The 26,528-nt window shown below is 41.5% G+C and overlaps 1 protein-coding gene across 2 annotated transcripts in view; it reads right to left on the bottom strand.

Moving 5' to 3' along the window:
• Positions 1 to 26,528, bottom strand: part of STRBP (spermatid perinuclear RNA binding protein) — a 161,488-nt gene that overhangs the window by 57,171 nt on the left and 77,789 nt on the right. For both annotated transcript variants that reach the window (XM_062207596.1, XM_062207595.1), the window contains exons 2-5: positions 25,148 to 25,308; positions 18,675 to 18,895; positions 12,344 to 12,509; positions 5,430 to 5,574 (exon numbers count right to left, since the gene is read on the bottom strand). In XM_062207596.1, coding sequence (XP_062063580.1) covers positions 5,430 to 5,574; positions 12,344 to 12,509; positions 18,675 to 18,895; positions 25,148 to 25,150 — 535 coding nt within the window. In that variant the 5' untranslated portion in view covers positions 25,151 to 25,308. The remainder of the gene's footprint in view (positions 1 to 5,429; positions 5,575 to 12,343; positions 12,510 to 18,674; positions 18,896 to 25,147; positions 25,309 to 26,528) is intronic.

Genomic DNA, 26,528 nt, shown 5'->3' with positions numbered 1-26,528 from the left:
AAAGATTATAACCACAAACACTTATTTTAAAAAAGAAATCAAGACATCATCTTGCTACAGACAGTCAACATTTGCAGAAAACAGATTCTGCTAGAGAAATAAAGGGACAAGCATTGAACAGAAGACTTGCATAGGATCCTCTTTGTGTCAGCATAAGAATGTCCATGTTTCTTCATGCTCTGACAATCCAAAAAATCAGAAGACCCAAAATATTCATGAGGCCAGAAATAGCAGAGGAGACATAATAATTCACCTCATTTTATCTTCTTCAAAATTTTTTATATTTCAACAATATAAATTCATATTGCATTAAAAAGCTGCTTACAGGCCCAACTGGCCTATTTTATGTAAATAATAATATACAATTTATGTATTTTAAATCATTTAAAAAAGCTTCATTAATGTGGCAGTCACAAAATTGTTTCTGGAAAAACACTGCTATTTCTGGTAGAAGAACCTCAAACTTAATATTTTTTAGCTTTAATATAGGTGTCTCATTTTGTGGGGATGCAAAGCTTTTGACATAAAAAGACATCCCGGAATCGGCTACTAGAAACAACACTACTGTGAGCCATTTCATTTTTTCCTACAATGACCACAAAAGACAGGGATATGTTGGTGTGACCAAAACAACAAATCAAAGAAAAACAGCTTTTAAAAATTACTACTCAGTAAGCTGACATCAGAGCATGAAGGTACATACAACATGCTGAACAAGAGAAACATTGGGAAGAAGTTATGACGGCTAGTCGTGTTTCTTTGTTTAATGTTAGCTCAGTGACCAGAATCACACCACAATGTTGTAAATGTTGTTCAGCTGCTCTCCAGTCTCACATGCAAGCCGACTACCTGTCCCAGGGAACAAAATACTAACCAGGCAATGAGGCAGGGGAAGTATCAAGTATGTTGTGTGTGTTAAAGGAGGAACAATATGTTTAGAACTTGGGCTCTCCAAAGGTAAAATCATTGAGCTGGGATACTGTGAGGGGCTCTCTGACAATCAGGGTGAAGCTGAGCTACTGAGTTTATACTGACAGAATTTTCCAGTCAGCCTAAGGATATCCTGGTAGCAACCTCTTTCTCAATCCCCCGAAGCTTTCTAGAGAGAAGACAATAATGCCCCAAGCCACTCTCCATGCAAAACATCAGGACACAGACATGTGGACCGGTAAGGTGGCAAGATGGTAGAACATAGAAAGCACTGTTCTAATCTCCATTAAGATCCTCACTTACGGGGCCGGCACTGTGGCGTAGGGGGCAAAGCTGCTGCCTGTAGTGCCGGCATCCCATATGGGCACCGGTTCAAGACCCGGCTGCTCCACTTCCAATCCAGCTCTCTGCTATGATCTGGGAAGGCAGAAGAAGATGGCCCAAGTGCTTGGGCCCCTGCACCTGCGTGGGAGACCCATAAGAAGCTCCTGGCTCCTGGCTCCCAGCTTCGGATCAGCGCAGCTCCAGTCATCGCAGCCAACTGGGGAGTGAACCAGTGGATGAAAGACCTCTCTCTCTCTCTCTCTCTCTCTCTCTCTCTCTCTGCCTCTAAAGAACCTCACTTAGTAGGACTTTTCCTCAGGCGAGGGGCAGTTGGCTGATAGCTAAAGAGAATGTTTACAGATTCACTCTGGATAGTGTAGATTGAGCAGTTGGGGAAAGAAGGAGAAGAAAGTCTGTGGCATCATCTTACTCCCGGTTGTCATCCCTGGCCTGTGAGAATCTATTGTCCTGACCTCAGGACACATGGAGTGAACTGACGGAGTCAGAGGGACTAATATTTGAAAAGGAACTCTTGGGCAAGTTCTCTGCCAACCCCTGAAAAAAAAATCCTTGTACTGAGTACAAAGGTTTGTGTTAGTCTAAACTGTAAGAAATCTCTTTAGTTTCCTCATCTACCTGTTTGCAAATCACACTACAAATATAACAGTTGTTTTATCACCCTAACAGCAAATAGACTTCTCATCTGAAATCACAAGCCCCAAAACAAACTGAGACCGTATGGTGAGTGCTAAAGCACCCACGCAGGAATTCCACTCAGGATCGAAGAGAGGTCTGCACACCGGACTCTGAATGCGAGGGGCTGGGCAAAATGTGAGCATTTCTCCTTTACAAAACAAGGCAACAATCGACCTCACAGGGCTGTTGTGAGGGTTTTTTAAATAACTCATATATGAAGAAATGCTTATCATGCAACAGGCTGTAAAATATCTTAACAGAGATAAACAAACCTTCTATATATTACTTGAGCTATAAGATGCTAGTCATTGTTATAATACACATTTCCATGAACTTTTTGAAGACCATAGTATGTATGGATTTCAAAAATCTTTGCAGCAAAATAAATTCCACTTCTTTTTCATTTTTATTTATTTTCATTTTATTTGAAATGTAGAGAGACTGAGACAGAGATAGCTTCCATCTGCTGGTTCATTCCTTAAATGCCCACAACACCCAGGGCTAGAAAGGCTGAGGTCAGGAGCCAGGAACTCAATCCGAGTCTCCTGTATGAGTAGCAGGGACCCCATTACTCGAGCCAACATCTGCTGCAGCAACGGAGACTCGAACCGGGCTCCCAGATAAGGAACAGGGGCATCCCCAGCAGCATCCTAACCACTGGGCAAAGGCTCACCCCTAATCTTAACTTTTAATTCCATTTTTTCCATTAATTTGTTGAAATACCTTAGTAACTAATGTAAGTTAAAACTGAATACAAGGTCAGTGCTTTTTCTGTGTTTTTCTTAGCAGGAAACATGTAATAATAGGGAAAGTTATTTTACAGGGCCTTCCAAAAGAATCTTACTTGTGAAATAGTAAACATTGCCAAGGAAACTCACTATGTACCCTTGCAACTGAAAATGTAAAAGGTGATTTGAAGTAAACACTTAGACCTACTTCTGAACACACAGCCCTGAAGAGGCAAGACTGGTGCTGTAATATACCCCGACCCACTGTTCTGTCTGGTCTCAATCATGATATACCTTTCTTAAGATTTTACCCACTATGTGGAAGTTAAGAGAGGGAAGAGAAAGACAGGACAAGTGTGCATATTGTGAAGTTCATTGTGGCGGAATCTGATGTGGCCGGTGCGAGTGCTGGCCCAGAGAGGGGAAGCTGAGATACCACAGGAAAATATCTCCAAGAAAATGTTTTGTCTTTTTTTTTTTTTTTTAAACTAGGAGAAATAAAATGACTAGAAACTGGGGCAAAGAGATTGTGTATGTGTGTGTAGGAAATTTTTCAATCTCAGGAATACCTAGAGCCTGAATAAACTGTATGCTTTCATCCCATGCAGCTCAAAGACATTACATGAAGGAGATGAAACACCTGTCTAATGTGAGGTAACAGAGTTATGTAACTCAGGTCTCAAATGCTTAATTATGCTGGATCATCCTGCCAACAAAGAACAAAAAATGTCTTTGACAAAGCCCAGGTTAGATAAAATGAGCAAATTATAAAAGATTGAGTCAACAAGGCTGGAATGTTAAGGACAATGGCAAAGCAAATCTTTCTGCCACCCAGAAAAAGAGGCAGTAACATGTGTTAAACATTAGAACCAAGTTGATTCCTTCCCTTACCTGATCCCACACACCAGCTGATGAGACTCAACTCAGAGGTCTTTGGATCCTTTAGTAACTTAAACACCTTGAACAGAGACTATGACTCTCCTACTTGATTACAAACTCCATTCTATAATAGTTTTCTAGCAAGGGTACAACACATGAAGACTCTGTTTTCAGCTTCTCAGAACAGAAATTAAAATTATAAGGGCAATAAACTAATCTTAAAGGCATCATTGAGAGTTATAACAATATGCCAGGTAAGTATATAAAACCACAGGGAAAAAGAAGTGTGATGTTCCCATAATATTTTCTAAAAGGCAATGGAAGGAATCCTGACAGGTATAAATGAACAAACACATAATTAACCCAGTCCATGGCAACTTCATTCTGTCTCATCTCTCTCTCCTCAACTAGATTTTAATAATACCTAACATTACAGTGCTACTTAGCAATGGGTGGTTTTATACTTTATACTAACAAGTCAAGGAGAATACAGCTTACCAGAATTAACATTCATCTTGACACACCAGAAACCATAGTTCTGCTGTTAAAAAATTAAGTCATTTAAGGCTAGTTCTTCAGAGGTACTATAGGTACTATTAAAAAAAAAAGTACAGGCATAAACCTAACTTTAGATTGGATGCACTACGATTTCAAAATGACTCCTAAATGTGTGTGGTTTATATGTGCTGGGCATGGGATAGCCAATTTTAGCTATACCAAAAAAGGTCTCCTTAAGAGTCTGTCATTTTTACTTTAAGTGATATCCTGAGTTATGTCTGCTTAAAATCAAAATGCTAATTTCACTGACAAACATGCCATTTTCTACCCTTATCACTAACCTGAAAAATAAGCTGACCAATATTTCTTACCACATTCCTATTTCAGTAAGAACGGTATGCAATGTTTACTGAAAGCCTAGAGATGAAAAATAGCATCAAGGAATCCCTATTGGCCAGATAGGCTGTACTGCCTCTGAGCAGTTAAGAGAGTGGCCAGCTGGTCAAAGGTATGATACAGGAGAAATGGCACACGGCAAGTTTCTAGGGACAGGACTGAGAGGCAGAAACAAGCTAATCTCACAGGATAAAAAAAAAAAAAAACTGATAAACAAAACATGACAACAAAACTATCAGTAATTCAATAAATTTCTATTATATAAGGATGAGACTGACATACAGCAACTCTCCTTAACCTCAGAAGAAAGCTTAAAGTATGATCCTCATTCATGCATAGATCAACTTCAAACTGTTAACAGGGTCGTAAACTTCTCAGGAAAAAAAAAAATCTTACTAGAGATTATTTATTAAAGAACAAAAATCTAATTATATTCCTTTATGTATAAAAGTAATCCATACATGGGCAATTAATTAAAACATAAATCTCACAAGCATATACACTATTAGAAGGTAAGAGCAACATACAAGTGAATAATTTTTAAACAATTACTGAGTGACTTTGAAAACAATTCTGTATTGGACCACATTTGATACTGAAATCTGACCATTAAGCCAAAATACAAATAGATTGGCTGATAGCAATAACTTAATGCAAAACTAGAAAAAAAAAAAGGTATAAAAATTAGTTAGGACCAACACAATAAGCACAGGTCTTTTTAATAAATATATTTTACATTTTGAACTTGTATGTTTTTCCAAAATACAGCAATTATACAGAGAGAAAAGTCATTTAAAATACTATGGGTTGCATAAAACAAATGAAAGACTGTTATTTCCTGAATCCAAAAAGCATAATTAACATAGCATTCAAGAGAGCTATTCTATAATCAAAACATACACAAAAACGTATGTATATATACACACACACATATATATATATATATACACTTATTTATATACACACACACAAGCATACCTCCATCCTTCTTCTCCCATTCATCCCTAATGAGGGGGGAAGTAAGTATCACCTTCAAAGTTAGTGTGGGCTCTTTTGTGTTCCGAATTATAATAGAGGCCTCATTTACACATTGCTCCACTTGGTATTTCTCTTCTGTGAGCTTCTAAAAGTCACCAAGATGTCAAAAACACACAATTAGACTGAAATTTCAAAAAACAAATGCTTACACTAAATTCTCAAATGGTAATAACTATTTGCACTACTCTGCTGAAAGAGTAAAATAAACTCCATAGCAGGTCCTTCATGAGGGGTAATGCTTCTCTCCTCCCAAGTTACAAGTAAACCCTCTCTCATTATCCCTCAAAAAGTAACCCCATGACACCCACCCAACCAAACAGTTACCAAACAATATTTGAAGCTATTCTTTTTAATATTTGAAAACAAATTGCAGCAGCAGCATTTTGTGATAAAGAGTTAATTATTGTCTCTGAAATTATTAGAGGACTACTGTGTGAAATAATAAATGGCTGAGAATGCTTTCTAAACCAACGGTTTTTTGACAGAACAGCCTAAATAGGAACTCCTACCTGCCAGGAATTTTTGACTTATAATAAGACTATGTAGGTTTCTAAAGAGAATTGAGTATACCTGAATGAAAAGAAATATCTGCACACAATGACGCACAAGGCCAGAAAATGTAAAAAGTAGCTTCTTCCTTTCTGCAGCAGCAGGTCTTGGATCATCCCAGTGAGAGCTACCATTACAGGACAAACCATCTGACATCCACAAAGAAGTCTACACTGCTTCTCTCAACATGAAACTATAAATATACAATTAGGGGCCTTTCACACAATAATCACCCAATTATAATCACATAATAAGTTATGCCCAATGTATTACTATACACTAGATAATTTAATAGTAAGTTATACAGGGCCTTTCTTAGTGATGAAATTTAGTACCACTATAAAACAGCCAGGGTAAATGGAGACATTACTGGGTCTCTGGCTCACTGGTGCATATAGAAGAACTCAAAGCAATCTACATAAGAATAGTATTTTACCATTAAACACGCCCCCAAAAGTAGGAAATAAAAGCTCATCGTCTTTTAGATCACAGGAACAAACTCAAGGAAGAAGATCAAGGAGTGAATCGTAAAACCAGAACCTAAATATAAAGAACCATGAAACAGAAAACTGCTCACATTCATTCTGCCACTAAAAAATAATTAAAGATGTCTCCTAGACAAGGAACCCAACTAAAATTTTCAATTATGTATGCAGATCACCCTAATTTACACCTAAGGGAATAAGCTTATGGTATGAATTTTGGACCAGACTAATTTTAAGTGATTTCTGCTTTTGGTCATGTTCCTCCTTTGCTCAAAGAAGCTCTAAGGTCACCCTAGAAAAACAGAGGACAAAGGAATGGAACTTAGAAAACAAAGCTTTGCTATGGCAAATGCTCCCCAAAATTGTCTTCTCACTCTTTTTACTTATTTGAGAGACAGAGAGTGAGCGCCCATCCATTTGTTTTACTCCCAAAATGCCTGCAATGGCAGGGGCTGGGCTAGGACAAAGCCAGTAACTGAGAACCCAATCCAGGTCTCCCATGTGGGAGCCGTCACCTGCCACTTCCCAGGGTCTGGATGACCAGAGCTGGGTATTGAATCCAAATGCTCTGATATGGGATGTGGGTATCTTAACTGGGTTCTTAACTATTAAGCTAAATGCTCACCCTGAGGAATAAGCTAACACATAAGAAAATAAGATCATACTGGCTTTCCACACATACACCAAGAAAATGGGGGAAGGGGTTGAATGGGAAAGCCACACTTTATTTCCTAAAATATTATTAAGTCATAGTAATACCTATGTGCTTATGTGTATGCAGGTACTTCAAAAAGGTCAGGGAAAACTGAGTTAAAAGGTAAGTTCGTGGAGCGGGCATTGTGGCAAATTGTTTGTGTCCCAGCTGTTTCACTTCCAATCCAGCTTCCTGCTAAGGGTCTGGGAAACACAGCTGAGAATGAGCCAAGTGTCTGGGACCCTGCACCCACATGGGAGACTCAGAGGAAGCTCCTGGGCCCTGGCTTCTGCCTGGTCCAGCCCCCGCCATTGTGGTCATCTGGAGAGTGAACTAACAGATAGAAGATCGATCAATCGATCTCTCTCTCTCTCTCTCTCTTCCCCTTTCTCCTCCCTCTCCCTCTCTCCCTCTATGTAACCTTTCAAATTTAAAAAAAAAAAATAAAAGTTTGTGCGGCCAGCACTGTGGCACAGCAGGTTAAACCACAACTTGTGACACTAGCATCTCATATATAGGAGCACCTATACATGTCATTCAGCTTCTGATCCAGTTCACTGCCAATGCGCCTAGGACCCTGCCACCAATGTGGAAGACCAGGATGGCATTCCAGGCTCCTGGTTTCAGCTTGGTCCAGCCCTGGCTGTTACAGCCATCTGAGGAGTGAGTTGGTAGATTAAAGTACACTAGAGCTCTCTGCCCACTTTTTCTTTTTTTTTTTTTTATCATGTGGTCTTTCAAATAAATAAATAAATATTTTAAATAATATGTGTTTATTTTGGTGCAAAAAAATTTTGAAAGCCAAGCATAGTCTTTTATAATATGCATTTTCCATGAACTTTTTGAAAACCCCCTTATATATGAGTACACATCTATAACGCGAGATTAGCATACAGTTTTCAATCAAATTTTACAGGGAAATGTACCTCTACCCACATACAGATTCACTCTTAGAAAATTCCATTTGCTATGTTAAACTAGAGTTCTCATAATTTCCACCAGTGACCTTAACAACTTAGATCTCCTATTTTTCCTAAGACAGTCTTTTTAACAACATAGGTTTTCTTTTTTAGCCTTCTCTAGCCTAAAAAGTCTCAATCGCCTCAAATTTGAGATGGTCTACACAACCCGGCTTTCTCCTATGTTGCTCCCATGAACACTTGCTAACTCAACAAAAGCACTCTGGGGCCAGAGTTGGAGCACAGCACATAAAGCCACTGCTTGCAACACTGGCATCCCATACAGGCACCAGGCCAGGCTGCTTCACTTCTGATCCAGCTCCCTCCTAACGGACCTGAGGAAAGCAATGCAATATGGCCCACGTGCTTGGGCCCCTGCCTACTACGTGGGAGACCCAGATGAAGTTCCTGATTCCTGGCTTCAGTGTGGCCCAGCTTTGACAGCTGTGGCCATTTGGGGAGTGAACCAGCAGATGGAAGATCTCTCTCTTTCTCTCCCTCTCTTGGTTACTCTTTCAAATAAATTACTTAAAAGAAAATTTAAAGCTGTGATGCCCAGAATAAAAGTTGTCACACTCAGAAGAACAATAGAGTTCACAGAAACGTGATATGCACAGAGAAAGCTCTCTCTCTCTCTCTCTCTATATATATATATATATTTTTTTTTTTTTTTGACAGGCAGAGTGGACAGTGAGAGAGAGAGACAGAGAGAAAGGTCTTCCTTTGCCGTTGCTTCACCCTCCAATGGCCACCGTGGCCAGCGCGCTGCGGCCGGTGCACCACACTGATCCGAAGGCAGGAGCCAGGTGCTTATCCTGGTCTCCCATGGGGTGCAGGGCCCAAGCACTTGGGCCATCCTCCACTGCACTCCCAGGCCATAGCAGAGAGCTGGCCTGGAAGAGGGGCAACCGGGACAGAACCCGGTGCCCCGACGGCACTAGAACCTGGTGTGCCAGCGCCGCAAGGCGGAGGATTAGCCTGTTGAGCCATGGTGCCAGCCGAGAAAGCTCTATTAACGCAGACTGAAGCTTGGCCCAATATTCTCTATCTTCAAAACTGGAGAGATTTGATAGATTTTTAGAATAAGAACTCTAAATTACTATAACAGTATTTCTTAACCTCTTTTCAACACCTGACACACCTGTAGATAGGGAATATGTCCAGTGTCATAAGAAACAAGACTTATTCAAAGGAGCAGAAAGTGTGAGAGAGTTAACACAAAGCCTCTAGTAGGGGAACACAAAGCCTCTAATAGGGGCCAGCATTGTCGTGCAGTAGGTTAAGTTGCCACCTCCAATGCTGGCATCCCATTCAATCCAGCTCCCTGTTAGAGTGCCTGGGAAAGCAGTGGAAGACAGCCCAAATGCCTGGGCCCCTGCATCTACGCAGGGAGACATGGATGAAGCTCCTGGCTTCAGCCTGGCCCAGCCCCAACCGTTGAGGCCATCTGGGGAATCAAACAAGAGGAGGAAAGATCTCACTCTGTCTCTCCTTCTCTCCCTCCAATTTGTCTTTCAAATAAATAAATAAATCTTTAAAGAAAAATAGAGCCTCTAATATGCTCAATCCTAGGATTATTACTTTATTATGGACTCAAGAGAAACAATATTTGCCAAACGAAAAGTAGAAATACATATTACAATCTAAAACAATATAAAAATAATGGGAACAAGGGGAATTTTATTAATATTTTAAAAGATTTATTATAAGGAGAGGGAGAACAGTAGTGGAAGGAGAGGGGAAGAATATAGGGAAGGAAAGAAGTGGAAGAGAGGTGGTTCACTCCTCAAATGTCCACAACAGCCAAGTTTGAGCTAGGCCAGGAACCCTGTCCTGATTTCTCACGTGGGGGGCAGGGACTGAAGTACTTGAGTCATCTTCCACTGCCTTCCTTGGCACATTAGCAGAGAAGGGATGCCGGTATTGCAAACTGCGGCTTAAACTGCTGTGCCACTACGCTGGCCATCAGTATTCCTTTTTTTTTTTTTTTTGACAGGCAGAGTGGACAGTGAGAGAGAGAGAAAGGTCTTCATTTTTGCCGCTGGTTCACCCTCCAATGGCCGCTGCGGCCGGTGCATCGTGCTGATCCGAAGCCAGGAGCCAGGTGCTTCTCCCAGTCTCCCATGCAGGTGCAGGGCCCAAGCACTTGGGCCATCCTCCACTGCCTTCCCGGGCCATAGCAGAGAGCTAGCCTGGAAGAGGGGCAACCGGGATAGAATCGGGCACCCAAACCGGGACTAGAACCCGGTGTGCTGGCGCCGCAAGGCGGAGGATTAGCCTGTTGAGCCACGGCGCCAGCCCCATCAGTATTCTTAAAATAAAAAGTTTAGTTAGCCAGAAACCCATTACTGAACTTCCCATTTCACAAACTTTATAAAATCCATGTTATTTACCACTCCTGTTCCCGTAAATGATCACAAAAGGATTCAGAAAGGAAACAAATTTAACTCTAGAAAAGGTTGTAAAATATTTCCCCATCAAAACTGAAAGTGGGCCGGTGCCGTGGCTCAACAGGCTAATCCTCCGCCTAGCGGCGCTGGCACACCGGGCTCTAGCCCCGGTCGGGGCGCCAGATTCTGTCCCGGTTGCTCCTCTTCCAGGCCAGCTCTCTGCTGTGGCCAGGGAGTGCAGTGGGGGGTGTCCCAAGTACTTGGGCCCTGCACCCCATGGGAGACCAGGAGAAGCACCTGGCTCCTGCCTTCGGATCAGTGCGGTGAGCCGGCCGCAGTGTGCCGGCCAGGGCGGCTGGTGGAGGGTGAACCAATGGCAAAGGAAGACCTTTCTCTCTGTCTCTCTCTCACTGTCCACTCTGCCTGTCAAAAAAAAAAAAAAAAGAAAAAGAAAGAAAAAGAAAAAGAAAAACTGAAAGTGGAAAGCCAAATATGCCCTGTAACTTAGAAAACCGTAGGTTAAGATTTAAGACAGACTGGCCGGTGCCGTGGCTCACTAGGCTAACCCTCCGCCTGCAGCACCAGCACCCGGGGTTCTAGTCCCGGTCGGGGCGCCGGATTCTGTCCCGGTTGCTCCTTTTCCATTCCAACTCTCTGCTGTGAGCTGGGAGGGCAGTGGAGGATGGCCCAAGTCCTTGAGCCCTGCACCTGCATGGGAGACCAGGAGGAGGAACCTGGCTCCTGGCTTCGGACTGGCACAGCGCGCCGGCCATGGCAGCCATTTGGGGAGTGAACCAACGGAAGGAAGACCTTTCTCTCTGTCTCTCTCACTGTCTAATTCTGCCTGACCAAAAAAAAAAAAAATTTAAGACAGATCGGTAATACAAAACAGTGCCCAAAAATTAACGTATAACAATGTCTCAAAACATAATACAAATATGTCAACAGATGAATAAAACAGAGTAATGATTTTAAAGGTCAGTCGGTGCATATTAAAGAATGTGACCCAGTAACAAACTGAGAAAAACAAATTTAGAATTTTTACCACTTGAAAACTGATTTTAGAAGAAAGACAAAGAAAAGAAGCCAAAAAGCAACAAAGGGGCATTCAACAACTTAAAGTTTCAACCTAGGCGCTGACATCTATTTCAGTGACACTGATAAGAGCACAAACTGATGGGAAATATTTAAAAAGCTGTAATCTAACTAGACACAGATTATACATATCTGAAACTAAAAGATGATTCTAGAACTGACCCTTGGGAGAGCTGGCAGGGCAGGTCTCCCTAGGATCAGAGTCCCAGATTGATTGCCTCAAGCCATGAAAAGCCTTGAGTAGCACCTCGAGAGAGCATTCAACACTGAAATTTTCCAAAGACATCCAATGTGAAAATGGTTTGAAAACCAGGATACTGATTTTTTCCTTAAGAGTCTTCAATTTTAAAAGTAATCATCTATAAAAGTTATCAAGGCTCATTCCAGTCTTTGTTTTCCACATGACAACAACTCTTCCAAGAATTTTATAATGCTGAGACCTAATTTGGAAAATGAAGACTCTCAATTAGATACACCTGAAAAATTTAAGACTGTAACTTAATAGCCATCTTATTTGATAAATATATCCTGAATACTACCCACCACCACAAGTTTGCTTTAAATTACCCAGGGTATGGGTATTCCTGTACTACTGCCAATTCTTGTTAATAAATTCATCAATGTCACTACCATTTTCACCTTTTTACAAATTCTCCTGGAGGGCCAGTTACACTGTACTCACCTGAATCTGAATAGGAAGATTCTCTTTGACTGTGTTTAACAGGGTCTCTGTGGGTTTGTCTTTGCACATTAAAACCAGCTCCAAGTCCATATCATCTTTAATCAGCAAGCCCTTTGCGACCAAGCCAATCCTCATTACACCACACAATGTCCGACCACCTTGATCCCTAAAAATAAAAGTCTGTATGATTACTTTTAAAACCTGTTCCCCAAAGTATAACTTATTCATCATCTGGTTTCCTGGATATCCACATGAATTGAGAAGGAATTCGTAAATCCAGACGTTCAAATCCACAGAATTAAGTCTCAGACTTATAGTTCATAAGGTATCTACTGTCTCCCAAGGACTCAAGAGGGAACATATTTCAGACTACAGTTTTCTAATCCCCTACCACATCTGATATTATTTAAGAAAACCCCAAAATACAGCACCTCCTTAAACAATTTTTCAAATTGTTTTTTCAAACTTCCTTCTATTATTTTTTAGTGGTAAATAAGAATCTAAAACAAACATGAACGACTTGATATACAGAGAAAGCATCAATTTAGCAATCTAAAAACTCAGGTGCTGCCCCTGGTGGTGCCTGCTTGCCTGGCACCCACAACTATAAAGAATCTTCAGCTGGATGAGCTAAGGTACCTCTCAGCTGTATCATTTTAGGAATTCACAAAAGTTGAAGGGGGAATCAAAATGTAATGAAAGTATAGAGATGAGGAAGGAAAGAATGGACTAAAAATAACCTGTCAGCATGTATATTCCAAATCCAGAAGTAGTTAAAAAGCAAGCACTCAAAGATCATCAAGTTATGAGCAGTACATAAGAAAAATATTCATCTGTCCTTGATTTTAGCTCTAAAAGCTCTGACTGACTCATTTTTCTTAATCATAGGTGAAAATAACAACTAAGCTTTGCAGTCACTAAAAAAACACAAAGGAGATCCTTCTTCCCTAAGTCCTAGTAACAGGGGCAGTAAAGATGAAGTATCCTACCTAGAAGAGGAGGAGAAAGCAACCTCTGAGAACCAACTGCAGGCTGCATGTAGCCTGCATTTGGAAGACAAGCAATGTGAACCTCAGAAAAGTTGGCTATTCAAGTTCACAGAGAGTAGCACGACAAAGCCTGAATTTAAACCCAAGTTGGTTTAATCACAACACTCAAGTTCCTTACAATATATAGTTGATTCCCAAATTCAGAAAGGGAGAGGTCAAAATGAGGTCAAGAAAGGCAATCTACAAGTTTGACTTAAGCAGTCTGGGAGAACAGGTCATTTTAGCTGGAGGAAAAGAATCAGCAAAGTTGGGCAAAAGTCAGTGGAGTTGAGAATAAAATGGAGAAGGAAGACAAACTCTGGCAGTGGAAACTAAACAGGAAGTTACAAATAATACAGCCCCTGACTCAATGCCTGGCATACCATAGAGATTCCATAAACATTTGATCAATAGAAAATGATATAAATGAGTATACAAAAAAAAAATTTAAGCAAGTGATCCAAATGCAACCAACTGGTATACAGAGTAGCAGTCATCTCATATTCTTTCTTCCTCTGTGTCCTTGTCTTTGTATCCTCTCATTTTCCCAAATCTTAATAATGATTTACACATTTATCTTCCATAATCACTCTCAAATCGCTGCCTTGTGACTTGTTTCTTCAGGCTCTTATAGCCTCTCACATAAACTACCTCAGTAACATCTTCTTCATTGGTCTTGATGACTAACTCCTGCCATCTCCAACCTACTTTAGACAGTGTCCTGCAACCAGAATAATCTTCCAGAGGCACTGCTTGGACTTTCTTAGGTGTCCACTGAACTCTAGGGCACTATACATATTGGGGAGCATTTCAGAAGGCATCACGACTTACCAATTCAAACCCTGCCTCGCCCACTTACTGCGTGACCCTGGACAACCTACAGATTGATTTCTGAAAGGCTGCCTTCTCATTTGTAAAACAGGAATAGTAGCTTTCTCAGAGTGGAACTAAAAATATAACCCAACATAAGTAATGAACTTCAGTCAGAGACCAACATTAACTGTACAGTAAACAACAGCTATTATTCCTTAAACAGTCCTGATAATTTCTCACATATCTGTAGATCTTCTGAGAATCCTCAGGTTGCTGGGCTCTGCTCCAGGGCTGCGCCTCAGCCCCCTCTCTCGGGTCTCGGGGTCGGGCGTTCGAAACCCATACCCGCTTCAGGCCCCCATCCTCCTGGCCCGCAGCTGCCCACCACCCAAATGGCAGCCTCATCCTCCGGTTCTGGGTCTCAGTGGGGACGGCTGATATATAGATATATCTGAGATATATCTGTGTATCTTCTGAGACTTGTTTTATATTCCACTTTCACTGCCTGACAAAACCCTCCCCATCCTCTGAACCTATTCCAAAGCTTCATGAAACTTTTTCTGATTCCCAAAACCAGCATTTTATCTCACCCTGCTCTGCACTTTCAAATTTTATTCGCAGAAAATTGAAGAATGGGTTCTAAGACAACTGAATCTGGAGGCAGACAGACTTGACTATGAACCCTGGCTCTACCAGATAAACTTTCAGTTAAAGTTCACTAATGATTCTGAATCACTCTTTTTTCGAAAGCAAATTTGAAGCAGTAGAAATTTCATAAGCAAAATGAGGGTGGAGAAAGGGGGATAATGATAACATTGACTACTAGGATTGTTTTAAGATGATGGGGGTTGGGGGCAGCGCTGTGGCTTAGCAGGAAAGGCCGCCGCCTGCATGCCGGTATACCAAATGGGTGTCGGTTAGAGTCTTGGCTGCTTCACTTCCAATCCAGCTCTCTGATGTGGCCTGGGAAAGCAGTGGAAGATGGCCCAAGTCCTTGGGCCCCTGCACCCACATGGGAGACCTGGAGGAGGCTCATGGCTCCCAGCTTCAGATCAGCACAGCTCTGGCTGTTGCAGCCAATTGGAGAGTGAACCAGAGGATGGAAGACCTTTCTTTCTCTTTCTGCCTTTCTGTAACTCTGCCTTTCAAATAAAATAAATACATCTTTTAAAAAAAGAAGAAGAAGAAGAAGAAGAAGAAGAAATGAGAGACCGTCCCCTGGGATGTCAGCATCGCATATGGGTGCTGTTTCAAGTCCCAGCTGCTCCACTTCCAATCCCATACCCTGATAATGATCTGGAAAAGCAGTGGAATATGGCCCAACTATATGGGTCCCTGCGTCCACATGGGGGACCCAGAAGAAGTCCTGACTTCGGACCAGCCAAGCTCTAGCCATTGCAGCCACCTGCGGAATGAACCAGCGGATGGAACATCTGTCTCCTCTTCTCCCTCTCTGTGTAACTCTTACTTTCAAGTAAACAAATCTTTTTAAAAAAAGATATGAAAAATAATTTGGTACCGTAACTGGCACCCAATAAATGGAAATTATTAGCTATGCATTATCAACTCACATATTAAGTTCTAAATCATAATTTTGATACACTTGGTTTTATCATGCCACATGTAGAAGACAGCATGATTAAAGAGAGAAACCAAGTCCCAATTCAAACAATGTAAATATAACAATTATTGTAGAACAAGCAATCCAAATACAATGAATTATTTAAAATAAGGACACAGGGGCTGGCATTGTGGCATAGTGAGTTAAGCTGCCACCTGGGACACCAGTATGGGTGCTGGTTCATGTTGCCGCTGCTCCACTTCCTATCCAACTCTCTACTGATGTGCCTAGGAAGGCAGGTGAGGATGGTCTACGTGTAGGCCCGCAGCACCCACATGGGAGACTCAGAAGAAGCTCCTGCTCCCAGCTTCCCAGTTGGTTGGTGAGGACACTTAGGGGAATGAACCAGCAGATGGAAGATCTCTCTCTGTAACTCTTCCTTTCGAATAAATAAATAAAATCTTTTTTTTTTTTTTTTTGACAGGCAGAGTGGACAGTGAGAGAGAGAGACAGAGAGAAAGGTCTTCCTTTTGCCATTGGTTCACCCTCCAAGGGCCACTGCGGCCGGCACATCTCGCTGATCCGAAGCCAGGAGCCAGGTGCTTCTCCTGGTCTCCCATGCGGGTGCAGGGCCCAAGCACTTGGGCCATCCTCCACTGCCTTCCCGGGCCACAGCAGAGAGCTGGCCTGGAAGAGGGGCGACCGGGACTAGAACCCGGTGTGCCGGCACCGCAAGGTGGAGGATTAGCCTGTTAAGCCACGGTGCCGGCCATAAGTAAAATCTTTTAAAAAGTAGAAATGAAACAAGATTAAAGGTAGATTCCTAATAATATAAATTGGAGAACTTCCAACAATGTATTTGATTTTAGAATCGGTGTGTTTACCAAAAAACAAACAAAAAAGAAAAACACAACAACAAAGGTTAAAATATGAAAGCACAGGTAAGAGCTGACTAACCATACTTGGCAGTAGAAGGTACCTAAGAATCATAAGCTAGCCCTCACCCAGCTTTGGGCCCTTTGGGGTGCTCAGCACACTCCAGGATCACAATATAGGTCTACTGCTGGAACACAGCTCTGTTTTTTGGAAGCCATACCTGCCTCAGTTCTATAAAAATTAAGAACAGAAACATTCTGCATTTCTTGAGTTCTACCACATGGGAAGAAGTGCTCAATGTGGGTCCTGTCCCACAAACGAACACTTTGCATAGACAACGAAGAGCATGCACACATACAGCTATATTTAAAAACCCAAACAAAAGTGTGAAACATATTTTCCTTTAGAAACCTTTAAAACAATGACCTCATCCAGTTAAGTAAAAGTCTATAGGAATGCTTTCAAAAAGTACACTAGCCCTGAGAAGAAACACTATTACATGTATTGAAAAGGTCTAGGGGCCGGCGCTGTGGCAGAGTGGGTTAACGCCCTGACCTGAAGCGCCGGCATCCCATATGGGCGCCGGTTCTAGTCCCGGCTGTTCCTCTTCCTATCCCGCTCTCTGCTATGGCCTGGGAAAACAGGAGAAGATGGCCCAACTCCTTGGGCTCCTGCACCCACGTGGGAGACCCAGAAGAAGCTTCTGGCTCCTGGCTTCGGATTGGCACAGCTCCGGCCGTTGCAGTCAGTTGGGGAGTGAACCATCGGATGGAAGACCTCTCGCTCTTTCTGCCTCTCCTCTCTATGTGTAACACTGACTTTCAAATAAATAAATAAATCTTTAAGAAAAGAAAAAGAAAAAGAAAAGATCCAAACTTCATAGGTTTAGTAAAATGGCTAAAATAGTAAATCTTATGTTGTGTGTGTGTGTGTGTGTGTGTAAAAAGCACAACAAAATGTTTTAAAAAAACATAAACATGTATCAACATTCAATTTAAGTAGGGAGTACATGACCATTTTACTTATACAAGAACTGAGATAAAAGGCCAGGTCACTTGAAAATATTACTAATTAACTTGAACTTCAAATTTGACAGCATTTTTAAAGCCATCATATATTGCAATAATTGAATTATTTCCAAGAACCTTCCAAATGACAAGACTATGACCAGATATAGTGTATAAATTACCTACAGTTAACAAATTATATTGTTTAGCTAAAAAGTGACTTTCATCTGAAAATGGAAAGACTGCACTATCTTTCAGTGAAGAAAATCAATTTTTCACTACTTTCTCACTTTTCTTTATATACTTATCACATTTACTTAAAATTGAAAGCTGGAGAAAAAATTCTGTAATCTCTTTCTTCTGTTTATAAGTTGTTGCCAAGTTATATACACTTACTCCAATCTAGTGATACTGCTCAAATAATACCTTTAAGCTTACCATAGCATAAAAAGTTTCATGACCTCACTCTGGTTAACGTGACAGCTTCATCTCACTAATCACTACTTTTACTATAGCATTAAGAACACTCTACTGTAACTACTGAAGGGTCTGCCACCTTCATTCACCCACAAACACACAATGATTAAAATATGCCACATACACTGTGCTAGATCCTGGAAAACAACAGGTAAATATAGTCAAAAATACCTTTAAAATACATTATCCTGCACTTTTCCTTCAGCTCTAATACTTCCAAATGTGTAACAAAATGGTATTTTATTATTTCTCCAGATATGAAAAACACTACTATTCATCTCAAAATTTAGGAGGCTGAATTAACTCAGGAAAAAGATGAAATATCATAACCTTCAAATGTAAAGATTTTAAAGGACATGACATACTCTTAAAGGGGATCCTAAATACCTCATGCTCTTTATCTGGCTCTAGTCATTATTCAGACCTCATCGTAACGTTTACCTTCTTGGTTCTACTCAAATACACACAGGAGAAAGCCCCAAGAACAGCACATAACAAACCCTTGCCAGGCAGACCCCCAGGCTTTTCTGCACTTCAGTAAAGCCCCACAAAGGCCACTCCACACTCACTTGGAATAGTTTTCTACGGCCTCATCTTTCTTGGCTTCTGTCTCACCCTCTATTTTTGTGCCTTTATTTGTTTCATCCAGCCAATCTGAGACATGTTTAAGAGCACATTCAACAGTAGACACCATATTCTGAACCGCTTCAAGTTCTTCTGGAGACGGATAGATTGTTGAATGCTTCACCATAACATGGCGATCATCATTGGCAAAAGATCGAATAGATCTCTGTCAGAAGGAAACAGAAAATGATTACTTCAACAAAAGAAACATTACCTGGAAGAAATGATGGACATTTGCAGTGGTTAAGATATGGATCAGGACCCCCGCATCTTGTATCATAGTGTCTATGTTCAAGTCCTGGCTCTGTTCCCAGTGCACACCTAGAAGGTAGCAGGTGATGGCTCAAGTGGCTGGGTCTCTGCCATTCACGTGGGAGACCTGGATTGAACTCCCAGCTCCTGGCTTCAGCCTGGCCCAGCCCTAACTGTTGTGGGCATTTGAAGAGTAAACCAGTAGATGATAAATGTCTGTTTCTTTTTTTTTTTTTGGACAGGCAGAGTGGATAGTGAGAGACAGAGAGAAAGGTCTTCCTTGTTGCCGTTGGTTCACCCTCCAATGGCCGCTGCGGCCGGTGCATCTCACTGATCCGTAGCCAGGAGCCAGGTGCTTATCCTGGTCTCCCATGCAGGTGCAGGGCCCAAGCACTTGGGCCATCCTCCACTGCTTTCCCGGGCCATAGCAGAGAGCTGGCCTGGAAGAGGGGCAACCAGGATAGAATCCGGTGCCCCAACCGGGACTAGAACCCGGTGTGCTGGCGCCGCAAGGCGGAGGATTAGCCTGTTAAGCCACAGCGCCGGCCCTGTTTCTTTCTCTTTCTCTCTCTCCTCTCTCTCTCTCCTCTCACCCTCCACCTCTCTACCTTTCAAATAAAATAAGTAAACTTAAAAGTAAGATGACAAATACATTTTAATTCAACTAACAGCATTAATTATCAAATCATTGTGAAGTAATGTTGTGACACTTTCTTGGAACTGGGGATAAAATCCCATTCTATTGGACTCAACACCAGAAAATATAAAATTATCCGCCATGTTTTGGTGAAGTTCATTTAGGCTACATTCAGGGTTACCTATGTATACACTGTCTATTCTAGCTGAGCCTACACATTCTGAATAAAACTTCAAAAAAGGTCACATCATCACACAACAGCTGCAAGAAACAGACACTGGCTTTCAGAGTCTCTAGAAACGCGTGATGATGACTCAGTACGCAGCCATTTGTTTTCAAGCTGCGGGAGACTTTTGCACCTTATAAAGCTGAGATTTCATAATACCTTAATAACACAAAATACAAAAGCTACATGTGAACTATGGAAAACATGGGAATGCGGCCTATTACTTGACATTTCAAACTTTTGCTCTGAGGCTTTAATTTCTAAAATAGGTGAGAGACATTCCAAATTTAAAGATAGCGTAAAACACATACTGCAAATCAACCAACTTCCGAAGCTAATTTATAAATCAATCAAGATTACTTCAGGACTGACTTTCATAAACTACAACAAAAATTATTTTAAAGCACACATGGGGAGAAAAAAATTATTATCAAAAAATACAGTACAGGGCCGGCATTGCAGCATAGCAGGCTAATCTTCCATCTGTGATGCCCATATGCACACCAGTTCAAGACCCTGCTGCTCCACTTCCAATCTGGCTGCCTGCTAATGTACCTGGGAAAGCAGAGGAAGATGGCCCAAATCCTTGGGCTCTTGCACCCAGATGCGAGACACGGAAAAAACTCCTGGCTCCTGGCTTCAGACTGGTCCAGCCCCAGCAGTTGCAGCCATTTGGGGAGTAAGCCAGCAGATGGAAGCTTTCTCCCTCGCTCGCTCTCTCTCTCTCTCTCTCTCCCCCTCCACTCTCTCTCCTAATTCTGCCTTTCAAATGAATAAAAACTAAATCTTTAGAAAAAAAAGAAATACAGTACAAAGATGGATGGGTGGTACCATTATACTAAAACAAAATATCAAAAAAATTTAAGAAGCAATAATTAAAATGACACGCTGGCCCAGAAATCAGTAGAGCAGACTAATACCCAGAAATAGGATGAGTTTCATGAAAATTTAACAGAGTAGATCATTCGCACTCATGAGTTACACATCCAAAATCTTATGAATATTTCCAAATTCACCAAATGTCATGAAGGCTTGTACCACAGCAAAATGAACAAGGATAACTTAATGAGTTTTACATAAAACTTGAGTACTCAATTTAAAGAGTAGCTATAGTGTCTTCATGTACCTGAAATTATGTGCTAAAAAGATGCTAAGTATTTTGAAATTACCACCACAAAATAAAACATTGTCAATTCTTTATCAGTCTTTGCCTCTTTTGTTTTTGTCTTGCAGAATATCAACATTTTAAAAATCATATTAATTTAGAAACTAATAAATTAACACTAAGGTGTTACTGACCCTTCTAAGCAAACTGTAACTGAAAAGTTATCCTATTTTCTTAATATTTACATTAGTTCAATTGAAAGGCAAAGCAACAGAAAGACAAACATATTCCAGCCACTTGTTTACTCCCAAATGCCCATAACAACCAGGGCTGGCCCAGGTCAAAGCCAAGAGCCTAGAAAGAAATTTTTATCAATATGACAAATATACATAAATTTTGGGGGGAGTAGCACTATGGCGTGGCAGGTAAAGCCGCTGCCTGCAGTGCCGACATCTTATATGGGTGCTGGTTCGAGTCCCAGCTGCTCTACTTCCGAGCCAGCACTCTGCTGTGGCCTGGGAAAGCAGTGGATGATGGCCCACCCACATGGGAGACCTGGAGGAAGCTCTTGGCTCCTGGCTTCGGATTGGCACAGCTCGGCCATTGAGGCCATTTGAGGAGTGAACCAGCAGATGGAAGATCTCTCTCTCTCTCTCTCTCTCTCTCTCTCTGTAACTCTTTCAAATAAATAAATAAATATTTTTAAAATAATATATATTATTTATATATATATATATATATATAAACTATTTTTTTAAAGATTTATCTGCTTGGGGGCCAGCGCTGTGGCATAGTTAAGCCTCCATCTGCAGCACCAGCATCCCATATGGGCACCAGTTTGTGTCCGTTCTGGCTGCTCCTCTTCCGATCCAGCTCTCTGTTTATGGCCTGGGAAAGCAATGTCTGTAACTCTGGCTCTCAAATAAATAAATCTTTAAAAAAAAAAAAATATTTATCTGCTGGTTCACTCCCCATATGGCCGCAACAACTGGAACTGGGTCGGGCAGAGGCCAGGAAACAGGAACTTCTTCCCGAACTCCCACGTGGGTGGCAGGTGCCCAGGTACTTGGGCCATCTTCTGCTACTTTCCCCAGGCCATTAGCAGGACCAGAGTTGGAAGCAGAGCAGCCAGGACTCAAACCAGCATGGGTGCTATTATCGCAGACAGCAGCTTTACACACTATGCCACACACTGGCCCCACCATTTCTTATATTTCTTTTAAAATATTTTACATATTTGGGGGCCGGCTCTGTGGCTCACTTGGCTAATCCTCCGCCTGTGGCGCTGGCATCCTATATGGGCACCGGGTTCTAGTCCCGGCTGCTCCTCTTCCAGTCCAGCTCTCTGCTGTGGCCCGGGAGGGCAGTGGAGGATGGCCCAGGTCCTTGGGCCCCTGCACCCGCATGGGAGACCAGGAAGAAGCACCTGGCTCCTGGCTTTGGATCGGAGCAGCGCTGGCCATAGCAACCATTTGGGGGGTGAACCAACAGAAGGAAGACTTTTCTCTCTGTCTCTCTAATTCTACCTGTCAAATGAGTTTAAAAAAAATTTATATATTTGAAAGACAAGAGTTACAGAGAGAGGCAGAGCCAGAGAGAAAGAGAGAGGTCTTCATTCTGCTGTTTCATTCCCCAAACGACTACAATGGCCAGAGCTGAGCTGATCTGAAACCAGGAGCCAGGAGCTTCCTCCAGGTCTTCCACATGGGTGCAGGGACCCAAGAACTTGGGCCATCTTCTACTGCTTTCCCAGGCCATAGCAGAGAGCTGGATCTGAAGTGGAGCAGCCGGGACTCAAACCAGCACCCATATGGGATGCCGGCACTGAAGGCTGGGGCTTCAACTTGATGCACCACAGCACCAGATCCCACCATTTCTTATTTTAAAAAAAATAATAATAATTATATATATATACATATATATATATATATATATATATATATATATATATATATATGTTTGTTTGAAAGGCAGAATTACAGAGAGAGAGTGAGGGTGGAAGGCTGAGGGGACAGAAAGAGACCCTCAATCAGTTGGTTTGCTCCCAAAATGACTGCCAACAGCCAAGGCTGGACTAGGCTGAAGCCAGAAGCCACGAATTCCATCCTGGTCTCACACGTAGATGGCAAGGGCCCAAGGACTTGGGCCATCCTCCGCTGCCTTCCCAGGACCACTAGCATGGAACAGGACTGGAAGTGGAGCAGCCAGGACTCAAACAGTTACCCATAGGGGATGCAGGTGATACAGTCCACTATGCCACACAACGGCCCCTAAACATTTCTTTTAAAATATAATACCAAGACAGTAACAAAAGAGCTGAAAAGGCAAATAATTCACATTTAAGGAAACTCAGTTCACTGTGGTTTTTTCACATTTTACTATAAAATTAAAATAACAACATATTTTTCCCACCATCAAGATCTCAAATATTAGAATTTTTGTTAAGAATAAGATGACTATGCTACAATCCTAGGCACAAATATTCTAAAAGCAAGTAACATTTAAATAAATACCATCAGGCCAGCTAAATAACATATCCCAAACATCCTGATGACTATTATTTTGTGCTCTTTCACCTAATTATGTCTTTTTAAAATATTTTCTCATTTGGAGAAAAAATTCACACATCATTCTACAGAACCAAAATACTAGGGGAAAATTCAGTGCTTTCAGCAAATGAAAATCTGGCGGTGGGGAAGTCGTTTGGTGCAGCAGTTATATCACTGCTTGGGACGCCCTCGTCCCATTTCGGATTATCAAGTCCCGACTACTCTGCTTCTGATTCAGCTTCCTGTGAATGCACACCCCATGGCTTGACAGATGGCTCAAGAACTTGGGACCCTGCCACTTGTGTAGAATTCTGGGCTTCTGGCTTCAGCTTGGCACAGCTCTGACTGGTGTGGAAATTTGGGCAGTGACCCAGCTGATGTAAGTTCTTTCTGAGTCTGTCTCTTTCGAATAAAATATAAATTTTTTTAAAGTTAAAAAAAAATAACATGTTAAGGTGTGGGGAGGTAGTGCACATTTGACCTAGTAGTTATGACAGAAATTAGGATGCCGGCATTCCACCTCAGAATGTCAGGATTCAGTCCTCAGTTTCAGTTCCCAATTCAGACTCTGGGAGGCAAAAGGTGATGGCTCATGTAGTTAAATCCCTGTCACCTGGGGCCAGTACTGTGGCTTAGCGGGTAAAGCCACCACCTGCAGGGCCGGCATCCCATATGGGCACCAGTTCGAGATCTGGCTGCTCCACTTCCGATCCAATTCTCTGCTGTGGCCTGGGAAAACAGAAGATGGCCCAAGTCTTTGCACCCCTGCACCCACGTGGGAGACCCGGAAGAAGCTCCTGGCTCCCGATCAGCTCAGCTCCAGGCATTGTGCCCATTTGGGGAGTGAACCAGAGAGATGGAAGACACCTCTTCCTCCCTTTCTCTCTCTCTCTCTCTGTCTCTGTCTCTGTCTCTCCTTCTCTCTCTGTGTAACTGTGACTTTCAAGTAAAATAAATAAATCTTTAAAAAAAAAAATTCCTGTCACCCACACAGGACACCAGGATTAAGTTCCTGGCTTCCAGCCTCAGCTAATGCAGGCATTTGGGGAATGAATCAGCAGATAAGAGTTCTGTCTCTCAAGTTAAGAAACACTAGGCCTCAGAGGTTATGCCTACATCTAATATCACAAATTTAAGTTTGAACTCTTCACAAAACTCACAGTGCTTCTTATACACCAATATTTGACCCTATTATTTTAAAGCATGTAAAATAGGTGACTTTTGTGGGCTAAACACACATTATTTATAAACTCCCACACCATTCATATAAGTAATTAAAAATTGGTTCAGGGTCTTTAACTTCCACAGGAAAAAACTTCAGGTAGGAAACTAGAGAAAAAAGCTTAATTTTGAGTTCAAGGTCACTTGCCTAGTGCCAATTGTATTTGAAAATATTATTTATGAGCATTCCTTCCTTTGTTTTTAATAATTTATGGACTGCAGACTCATGGGGCTCCATCTTGTGGTTTAAAGGGCTCATAATAAATCTGAACGCATTTGCTTTGCTTAAATAGTAAAGTGCTATCTTAGCTGATGCACTAGAGCCAAAAATTAACACCAATGTTGTTCACTCAATCTCACTGTTAACACTTGCGATTTTAAATTAGTGGAATATGTATAGCTAAATTAAGGAAATATAAACAACCTACCATGGTTTTCTATAGTATCTTTGCTTTTTCTTCCGATCCTTTCCCCTCTTTCTTGTCGTCTTCACTAGACACTGTTTTGCGTGACAGTACCTCCTCATAAGCCTGAGTCCGTTGACAGCTCAGTGTCAATATAGCAAAGAGGTTTGAAGTCTGGAATACACCTACAAAAGAAGTGGAAAAACAACTTTTCAAAAATGTTTGTTTACAATTTGCTTCCAGAGAGTGAAACCCATGACCATGTTATGGATTTAAAAGAAACAAACTTTACAGAGGAAAATCACCTCATTCCCAACAAAAAGCTAACCTATACTTTGAAAGCCTGGGCCCAATAGGCTGACTGATGGACAGAAAAGTAACCTTCCTGGTAGCCACAATGTGACTGCTGGCTGACTTGCCCTCTATGAGATAACTGTAATTGCAGACACAGATTTAGTTATTAAGAAGAGCCAACAACAGTAATGCCACTCTGGTAGTAGCAATGATGTTATAATTAACCACATATTTTCAATTAGAAATTGGTATCAGTTAGACCTCTATGAAAATTCAACAGACAAACCATTTAAAAATACAGCAATACTACCAAAGGTAACACTGACTGTGCCGTGATGCTTTGCCATTAAGATAGACAATTTATGTTGGCATGTTTGTTCTTTAATTACTTTTAGGCCTAAAATTCTGAATGTTTGTCTCTGCTCTCCTAACTCCCAAGATACACTATACTCCTTCAACTTATATGCACTTCTGTGTCAGATTCCTGAATATACAGATCTTTACTTCATTACTTCTTAGATTTCCCCAACCAGAATCCCACATTATATTGCCACCAAGAGGCCTAATCATCATTCCATTACCCACTTATTTCATCTTTATGAGATTTGATTCCAGATAGGGTAAAAGTAAACTTTTCTGATGATTATATATTATAAACCCAAATGCTAAATAAAAGTGGAGGAATGAGGACAGAGACTAGTATCAGACTAGAAGACATACTTTACATAGTTATCTCACATATCACATTTATATCACATAACATATATATTCACAAAGAAAATCGCTTTCTCTTCATTGAAATCTCTTTAGGTTTAAATTTTCTTTATAAACAAAGAAATCCCTGTAAGACTAGCGTCAGTAATAGTTTCTTAATACCAGCTGTTCTTTCTTTTGCTATGTTCTTGGACTACTGCTCTTCTCTTTAAAAGAGAAAAAGGGTGCTGGCACTGTGGTGTAGTGGGTAAAGCCGCAGCCTGCAGCACCAGCATCCCATACGGGCGCCGGTTTGAGACCCAGCTATTCCAATTCTGATCCAGCTCCCTGCTGATGCACCTGGGAAAGCAGTGGAAGATGGTCCAGGTGCCCGGACCCCTACACCCACATGAGAGAC

The sequence above is a fragment of the Lepus europaeus genome, chromosome 12 (genome assembly GCF_033115175.1).
Source record: "Lepus europaeus isolate LE1 chromosome 12, mLepTim1.pri, whole genome shotgun sequence".
Lineage (NCBI taxonomy): Eukaryota > Metazoa > Chordata > Mammalia > Lagomorpha > Leporidae > Lepus > Lepus europaeus.
Note: the sequence above shows the minus strand (reverse complement) of the source record. Positions and strands in the feature narration are given on the sequence as shown.